The following is a 9,713-nucleotide window of genomic DNA, read 5'->3' on the forward strand; positions in this document are numbered from 1 at the left end:
TTAAACGAATGTACAGCCTTGTTACTTTTTTATGTGTCGACTATGTAAAGAAGTAAAGAACAAACTGCTACCTACCCATTATCTGGCCTGAAAAATAGGTAAAAATAACAACAAGGCATTAACAAGTTTAACTTGCGCGAGCCACGCGCTGGCTGTTGCTATGGCTACGACGTAACTACACGTAGAACGTCCAAAGATCACCACGACGTTAGCCAGCGCGAGCACCGGATACTTGATTGTCTACCAAAATAAAAGCAGCCACCTTGGAGACCTTTGTTTCATTTGACACGCACTACCACGTTTAAAGCGGTTACTTATTTGTGAAACCGTTTGCTTTGTTGCTATAGCAGCTTTGTTTTAACCTCTTGAGCAACACTTAAGACAACTGCTTATTCCATGTTTTGGGCAGCTGGAGTGTGCTGAAGGCACATAGGGTACTTTAAGTTAGTTTTAACCATAACCATACTTATTATGTATACATGGGTATATTTTGAAATAAAATAATATCAGCATAATACATAAGTTTATTACTAAAGCAAGTATGACTACAATAAAAAAAACCCACAAATATTAAATGCATAAACAGACCAGCTGTGTCATGTTTCACATGGGCAAGTTTGGCAAAAAAAGAAAAAAAGAAAAGAAGCAAAACTACTGATACTCTGTGTGATTCAATTACAAACTTTAACCTAGTTACCACACGAAGCTGCCTTCACTCATTAGCACCACACAGGAAGGCGACACTGGCGTTGATCCCCTCATGTAGGCCTAATCTGAGACCATAGAAGTAATGGGTCACTTTTAAAGGACATACTTGAGTTATTGTGTGTAAAACAGCGACACGCACAGTGCCGTGAAGTCACATTATCCGATCTTTTCCTGCTCGCATGCACAGGTCACACACTCCATGCGCTGTTTGGGATGTGTGCATGTAGTTCATTGCCTCAGAACTAATGCGAAATAGCGGCCAGACATTCCCGCAGGGGGTCGGCTTTTACAGGACACATTGTTTCATAGTAGTAAATGGTTAACAAATGTCATTGGACCTACATTTGCGCCTTATCCTGTGACATCATTGCTGTCATCTTTGTATTTTTCCCCGTGACTGATGGAAAATTGTGAATGCCGTCTTTCCTAATAGAGATTGAGAGCGTGAGGCAGGGTGAGATCTCTGGTCTGATTTTATTTGGGATGCGTGCCGCACTATTTATGGACCCATCAATGAATCGTGCAGACTCAGTCGCTCTGATGCAAATTGCATTCGCCCACTTAAGTCTAGCCTACCTCCCTTCCGTGCCTGTTTATCTGCCTCGGCAGCAGAAAGAAAGTGGGCGGGGGGGCGAGTGGTGATCGTGACAAAAGCGGGAAAGGATGTACTCAAGCAGAGACAATAAACCTCTCACCCTACCGTAACAAAAATGAGGAGACAGAAGACGCACCTCCTCTTTGTCTCTGCTACTGACCAAATCCCCAAATCCCCCCCCCCCCCCCATGGCAAGGGCATGAAAATAAGCACAAGAGCACAAAGTGACCACAGCTGAGTCCTTTGTCACGTCACGAGTTATTGCTTCACGTATATTTAAACTCTGCCATAACTGTCCATCTACAGGAGCTGATCTGCTAATTGAACCCCTAATTTCCTTCGGGATTAATAAAGTATTCTGATTCTGATTCTGAACCCAGCCAAAGTTAACTGGCCAGAGCTGTAATTTATAATATATTAACAATAAGACTAATAATCATTCCCTGTCATAACTGCCTGGCTTACCCTTGAACCGCATTTGAGGCGGTCTCTGTGGCAAATTAACCTAATTCGGTAAGGTGCTTCCAGTGTTTTTAGGGGCTCTGAGCCTGCAGGGACCGGGAGCTTGGCGTCTATTGAGTCTGTTTCCGGCACGCTATGCTGTGTGGGCAAGTGTATAATGAAGCATGCTGAGTGTCTGCTTGCTTGCGTGCGTACGTGTGTGTGTGTGTGTGCAGTGAGGGAGGAAGGAGAGGGGAGGGGCTACAGGAGAAAGTGCGTGTGTGTGCGTCTATCTGTGCGTGCAAGTAAAGAAGGGAGGAGGGGTGAATATGACCCACTCTTCTTTTTTTGGCACGAAATGACTAATATTGTCACGCCTGACATATTTAGGCTAGGCAGCAACAAATAAATAAATTAATTAAATTAAATGTCGAGGCCAAATACGCAGGTGGAACTCACCAAAAGACCTTGCCAAATGGCCAAATGTGCCACAGACATAACCACAGGCTTTTATTTTCATGTTTTGGGATATAACTTTTGTGAAATAAGCCAAACATTCCCATCCCACACACTTTTTTCAGTGGATACGTGAGCAGCTTTGTTTGTTTTGGGTTTTTTTTTGTTCCTCCTCATCACGCATTGTCAGCTCCGTGCAAACATAAGACATGTCCACCTGTTATCTTGCGTCATTGTGGCTGGCTCTCCTGCCCAGTTTTGTCAACCATCCACTCACTTGTTTCCTCTTTGAGTAAGAGAAGAAACCCCCATGTGTGATTCACGAAAGATCTGCAGAATACTTATTTGTTAACTTTCCCACATAGGAGACCCGGAAAGAAAATCGTAGTTAAAGCCCAGTTTTGATTTAAATAATCTTCCTTTAGCAAGCCCACTCTGAGTGGGCGAACATCATACTAAAACATTACCAAAAAGTAATAGAGAAAACAAATCATCTTCTTTGTTAGATGGGTATAGTTTTGTCTTTGCTGTGGCGTTACTGTAAGCTAAGGCAGTTGATGCTTCCATTGTCAGTCAGAGGCTCACATTTGGTTGACTTGCTGTTTATAACTCAGGTGATATTACATTGTATACCAGTTTCATATTTGGTGATGATGTCCCTTAAAATCCCAAAACCTTGACAGATGCTGGCCCAGATATAGGCCTAGAGTCTCTCTCTCTCTCTCTCTCTCTCTCTCTCTCTCTCACACACACACACACACACACACACACACACACACACACACACACTTTAAAACTCAGAGAGGTATGTTGAATCAAAGCATGCTCCTTATACTGTTCTGTTGTACAAATCCTTATACCCTATATTTATATATATTTATAGTCTAATATCATGTATATACTGTATATATAGTAATTAGTAATCCATTCCTTATTTATTCCATAATTGACTCCAACATCTTTGCACCCGGCACCATTTGCAATCCATATGAGACATAACGAGTCACCTCCATCTAAATTTAAATGCAGGTATCGCTCTATGTGTCTGTCCATATGGCAAACTGTTCAGGTTCCATGGCTCCCATGTTCCGCTTTGGTACACGGATATGAACTTTATTAGAAAACTGTCCTTTTTCACTTATTCAAACATTTAAATGACAACACTGTGAACACCTTTTGTGAGAGATTGGCCAAAGGTGAATATCCGTTTACCCATATTTATATTATAGTCACAAGTCACCTAGAGTGAGTTTTTGGCCACTTAGAACAATAAACACTTTTGCTTTCAGATATGGTTCATCACTGGCACACATGCATGAGCATATCTTTGACAAAAATGGCTGAACCTTTTACCCAACTCAACCTGCACGGGTCACGAGGCAGTTTCCTGAAAGTCACAGGAGTCTAATAAAGATGCTTGCAGTACCTCATCCTACCATTTGAAGCCACCAGTGAGAGAAGCAGCTTGGGATATCTTTTAAGGACTACCTCAGCCATTGTTTGCTGTAGACATATCTGTCCAGCTATATATCTACCAGTTTCACTGTGTGTGATTCTGATTTGCCTCTGTGTCTGTCTGTCTTTGGCCCTTCCTGCATGTTTCTTGCTCTTTCTCACCCTAATGGGTTCTCTACTGCTCCCTTTCTGCTTGAATTTCTGGTAGCTTGCCTGTCTTTCTCTCTGTCTTTTTGCTTATTTGTGGATCTATTAAGTGACCGTCTCACTGTATGTGTGTGTGTCTGCGTGTGTGCTGAATGGATTTGCATGCGAGCCAGTAGGGTGACCCTGCTCTCTCACGCCAAGGCTTGTGTGGAACAAATAGGACTGGTCGGATGTCGTGACAGCACTCACATCAGTTTAAATAAGAGCGCCTGTGCTGCAGTCGTGCATGTTTGCGTCTCTGTGTGTGAGTGTGTGTGCGTTGAAGCAAACAGCCAGGCACGCATTTAACCAGAAAAGGCTTTGCTGGGCTTTGTATGTGAGTAGGAGTGAGTGCTTCTGTGTGTGTGTGTGTGTGTGTGTGTGTGTGTGTCCAGGGTGGTGCACAGTATCTTGTGAGGTTTGAGGTTTCGTGAGGAGGAAGACAGATATTAACAGTTTAATGAGCTCAGTGGGGTTTGCACAGAGTGACACACGGGCCAAAACACTCCACGGAGTTCCTTTCGGCAGGAACAGGTTCGTCCTGTAAGGCCAGCCTGCCTTCTGAATAAATGAACGCCATTGTGGGGTTAAACAGAGTTCACTTTGACATACATCACTGCAATTATAATGACTACTGACCACAATTGTCATTTAAAACACTTAGTCGTGATGCCTGAGATTTAAAATAGACGTGTTATTTTAGAGGGTGCAGGCGGGGGCAGCTAAACACTGGATCTTAATTAAGTTAATTATTTTTGGATTGTTTGCTTAAACAAAAGGTTCGTTTTTACGCCTGTTTCATTTGCTTCCTGCTCCCATTCGGTCATTCAGATTGATATTTCCTTTCATTTTCTTGTGTATTTCCAACAGCTACTGCATATTTTATAACCATCATCTACAGTCTTTAAAAACGCATGTTAAATTGATTTTCTTAATAAGCTTGAAAAGACAAAAGGAAATAAAGTTTATTTTTATAAAAAAAAAAAAAAAAAAAATTGTCATGTCTGTAGGAGATTATTTTCTGGAGTAGACGTTTCTAGTGAGTGACAATGAACAGAGTGCAATGCAGCGCCCACACCGATACAAACACCATCTATTCTAGTGCACTTAAAAAATAGCCAACCTAAGGTACTGTACATATTTAAGGTGAATGCCATATCTACCTATGACTGCTTACAAGTCTGCAGTGGACATTTTTAAATCTACCACAAGAACGAACCACTGTGCTGACAGTTTTCTTTTGAGGTTGTGTGTGTGTGTGTGTGTGTGTGTGTCACATAACTGTTGTTTACCATGCATTGCAGCTGTGGGAAAAGCTCCATATAAATGTGCACTAACGTGCTTTGTGATTACAGTTTTTGCCCGTGTGGTACTGTTACTACTTTAGATTTACAGTGCTGTGAAAAATGCTTATTTTGAAGCTTAACCAAAAATAAGTGTTTCATGTACTGTCAAGTCATTTTTGGGCCAAAGGAGTGGCATAAGGCTATGTTTCATGAAGACATGAGGACAGGCAGCACTCAGATAAGCCACATAAAATGGATGGAAAGATGAATGGATGGAGTGTGCTTTGGCAATGTAAGATTTTATCCCTCTCCTGACCCCCAACTGGTCAGCAGATGGCTGCTCCTCCCTCCCTGAGCCTAATTCTGCTGGAGGTTTTTCCTGTTAAAAGGGAGTTTTTCCTTCCCACTGTTGCCAAATGCGTACTACAAAAGAAGAAGGAGGAAAAAAAAAAGAAAAAAGATCAAGGTTAAATCGACCAGCCATACCTTTAAACTAAACCGCTACGAGCCTGTTCAAGTAGTGTGGATTCAGGATTCATCGCTGCAGACCCTGACGTGTGACGACAGATGAAACACAAGGAAGATATGTGTCATAGTTGTAGAACTGGGAGAAGTGTGTGATGAGTGTGGCAGGTGGCTCTCGCTTTGGAAAACCCTTTTGCTGCAAGTCACGAAGACGTTTTTTTTGTTTGCGCTGTAGCTGTAAAGGGAGTCCTTGGAGCTCTTTCTCAGCAGCATGGGTAACACCGTGTAACACACATGCACAGCCAGCAACCCTGAGGCGGCTACGATTATGGTCTCCTGAGAAAACAGAGAGACAAAGAGAGAGCAAGTAGGGGAGATGAGGAGTGTATGCATGTATATGTGGCTGTGAGTGAGCTGGCGGCGAGACACAATTAACACAGATTAGTGAAGACACACTGAGAAGCCGAGTCCGAGCCCTCGGAGCCCAGAGACAATGACCTCTGGGAGAGAGAGGCACTCACACATTACACTACAAATGTGTAGCTATCCTGCTTGAGTTAAATACCATGTTGTTGTTTTTTTTAACATTTTTAAATGGCTTCTAAATTCCAGTCGGAACAATAAATTTTTTTAGTCTGTTGTCACTTGTGTCAGCTCACAAACCCCTGAGGAATACAAAAGTTCAAGTATCAGTGAAGCAACAAAAAGATGTTAGGCCACTGTGATGACTATTTAGATTAACGGAACCTGTCATCCATACACCTAACGTACATTTTAACAGATGGAGTACTGTTTTGACATAAATAAATGTGGTTTTTAAATGAATATGAAGTAAATCTAGTTTGACAGTGAGCCTGCAATAAAAATCAAACTTCACAGATTGAGTTATGTCACAGTTTTCAAATCATAACATCTACAGTGAGCTTCACATTATTATTCTTTATACACAGTTTGAAAAAGCAGAGATCCATTCTTAAGTCATGGGTATGCAAAAGCTAGACAAAAATTCACATCAAATTGTGAATTCCAGCATCTGGTGTTACTTAAACCAAATATGCAACATGTACAGGCAGAAAAGAAAGGGTCCCAAGATGGAGCCCTGAGGGGCACCGGGATGTTCTTTTTCTAGTCAGCAAAGAACAAGGAAAACAACAACGTCTGTTCTACAAAATTACACCTGAATGTTCTATAATATGAACCATTCATTTTGGTTTCTGTCTACTTTATATGTCTATAAATAAATGCACAGCATGAAAAGGAAAGGAAGTTGTAAAAAACAAAACAAAAACAAAACATAAATTGACCAATTTTACAACAGGTGAAGCATGTAAAACTACAGATATATTAAAAACACCACCATGTATCCAGATAGATCACCGTGGTTAGTTAACTAGCAATATCTTCTCATAAGGGATCGCCACATAATCAACAAGTTTAAGTTTCTTCAGAATGTTTTTACAAATCCATTAAAGAAGAAAATCACGTTCATATAACTTTTTAGAACCTTTGCTGCATTACTTGAAATTTAACTCATCTGCCTCTCTTTTCTTTTGCACATTTTTGAGTGGAGTTCAGCTGCAGTAAAAATCAATTAGATCGGGGCTGAAGGGTCACCACGAGTACATTATTGGCAAAAAATGAAAAACAATCAACACTTTTCCTGATCAACCACCCAAAAGCAACAACTAGCCCGTCTAGTAAGAGATGACTAAGATGGATGGATGGATTGTTACTCTGACTGTCATGATCAGGCTGTGTGGCAGGCAGGAAATAGGACCCAAACGCAAACTCACGGGAAAACAGGACTGAACTCAAAATACAGCTTTATTGCTGACAAAAGATAACAGCAATATAAAATAACATGAAACTAAACTGGGAAGTACTAAGGAACTGACTTACGAGGAAACACACGGCGGCGCACACCGTCATGAGGGAGAACACGACACCAAACTGAGGGAGATGCAGACATAAATACACAGAGGGTTAACGAGGGAAGTGGGAACACACGGGGAACACAGGTGACACTGATAATCATAACAAGACACAGCAGGAGTAAATGCAACACTGACGGGAGACTGTCAAAGTAAAACAGGAAGTACACAGAGGTTCAGACAGGAGGAGAGAGAGCACGGGGAGAACACAGACATAACGGGCTGGGGAAAACATGGAATAAAACACAAGGAGAGACGAGGGCTCACAGATACACAGAGGGGCACACAGGGGGTAAGAGTCACAAGGGGAAAACACATAAGGAACAACGTAACAGAGCAACCCAGGAAGCATGGCCTAAATAAGGAACAAAATACAAAAATACATGAAAACTAAGAATACTGGGCCAACATGGCCCAGAACCATGACACTGACTGAGCTACTGAGATGGGAGAAACTTCAAGGACACCAAACACAGCAGCACTCCACTGGATTTTATGCCAGAGCAGAGTCAGCTTCCCCTTGGAGAAAAGCCAGATTATGCAAAAAAGGACAAAAGAACTTCTATAATTTGAGTTTCATTTTGTCGTAGCTGATGGTGCCTTATACATAGACACAATGTATCCTTTGGCATTGGTGCTGCGATTGTGACAGCATTAAAAAAGTGTTTTTCTTGATTTGCTTATGTTTTCTCAACTCGCAGTGGAAAGCAATGAAAGCGGGTAAAGGCTCCTGCACTGGAGGACAGAAAAGAAAACTCATTTCCTCAATTTTACTCAAAAAACATTAATAGAGCACACTTTTTCTTCCTGCACAATGTCTTTTTAACTTTCACCTCATTACTTTGTGTGCATCTGTGTGTGTGTATCTAGGCAGCACTCCAGTCTGTCATCTCAATCTGATCTCTATCATCCACGGCTGTCTGCCCGGGGTTATCTAACCAGGAGGACCACCCCTGCTGAAAGGAAGAGGCGTGCAGCAGAGGAGCACTTCTCATCCTCCACACGTTTTACATCCTTCTGCCCACATCCTCCTACCTCTTATTTCTCCTTCATCACTCGATTACACCTGACCCATTCTCTTGAAGTCTTCAGCCACTGATGAGAAGCCTGATAATATTCTCACATGCCACAGTTAAAGCCAGGGGAAGTTAGTTTAGTGTAAGATAACGACTCAAAACAAGGGGAAGCTTGCTGATTAACACGTTATCTTCTTTATTTAATCTGATGAACTATAAAACATTTTGTTTTACCAGTGGACTGAGCAGGCTGTTTCCCCACTCTGCCTCCAATATGCTCCCATTCAAAAAGCACCAATTCCTCTCATAGCTACTATTTACTTTTTCCACACATTGTTATGTTTTTATTGAATGAATTCAGTTTGTCTGATCAGCATGCTAATGGTAGATATAAGGCCTCAAATAGAGGCATGTGTCTCAAATCAGTGACACACACCAGTTACACACTCTTATCTCTTCCACAGTCTGTCTTTTGTCCCGTCTCCCTCCCCTCACCCACAGCCGGTCGCGGCAGATGTCTGCCCCTCCCTGAGCCTGGTTTTCCTGCACGTTTATTTCTGTTAAAAATTGTCTTTTTCCTTCCCACTGTCGCCAAGTGCTTGCTGATAGTTGAAGTTTGCTCATTACCTTAACAAATAAAGTGAGTTAAAGTGACCGTTGCTGTGATTTGGTGTTATTTAAATAAAATTTAATTTGATTGAATAGAATTATCCAGATATCCACTTCTGGCTGAGATGGCGATGACCAAATGAAAATGGTCCAACACAAACCACTGGGTGACACTACAATCGATGCCCACATTCACAGTCCTTTGTACAGTCTTAAGACAGAAGTAGTTTTAATACCATCCCTCTCTCACTAGCTAAATTTGTATCAGTGTTGTAATGTCTATTCTCCAAATACATAAATAAAACAAAGTCTTTAAACCTCACAGCTAATGGAAAAGTGCTTGTTGCAAGTGGCCCACCCATTATGTCAGTGTTGACGGTTCCTTCCTCACTTCCGTGCTGTAAGATAAGGTTGGTGTGGCCCCGTGGAGGGGTGTGTGTGTCCTAATCAAGATCCTGCTGTACAGAAACACAAGCAGAGGACAAATTAGACTTGGCATGGACCGGAGGAGAGTTTATTAGGACTGGGATCTTGGAAGGCATTTAGGGATTTGCCCCCTGCTTAC

General features: G+C 41.8%; 1 protein-coding gene across 2 annotated transcripts in view; it reads right to left on the reverse strand.

Annotated features, from left to right (window-relative positions):
• lekr1 (Leucine-, glutamate- and lysine-rich protein 1) overlaps nucleotides 1–7,524 on the reverse strand; it is a 115,822-nt gene extending 108,298 nt beyond the window's left edge. Inside the window, exons 1-2 of one of the 2 annotated variants that reach the window (XM_076892277.1) lie at nucleotides 7,492–7,524; nucleotides 5,614–5,928 (exon numbers count right to left, since the gene is read on the reverse strand). Coding sequence is in view for 1 of the 2 variants with exons in the window: in XM_004561360.4 (XP_004561417.3) it covers nucleotides 76–79 (4 nt within the window). In the remaining variant the exon portion in view is untranslated. Of the gene's footprint in view, nucleotides 1–75; nucleotides 215–5,613; nucleotides 5,929–7,491 lie in introns of those variants that run through there. The other variant, XM_004561360.4, reaches the window with a different exon arrangement.
• Between the last annotated feature and the right edge of the window lie 2,189 nt (nucleotides 7,525–9,713).

The sequence above is a fragment of the Maylandia zebra genome, linkage group LG14 (assembly GCF_041146795.1).
Source record: "Maylandia zebra isolate NMK-2024a linkage group LG14, Mzebra_GT3a, whole genome shotgun sequence".
Lineage (NCBI taxonomy): Eukaryota > Metazoa > Chordata > Actinopteri > Cichliformes > Cichlidae > Maylandia > Maylandia zebra.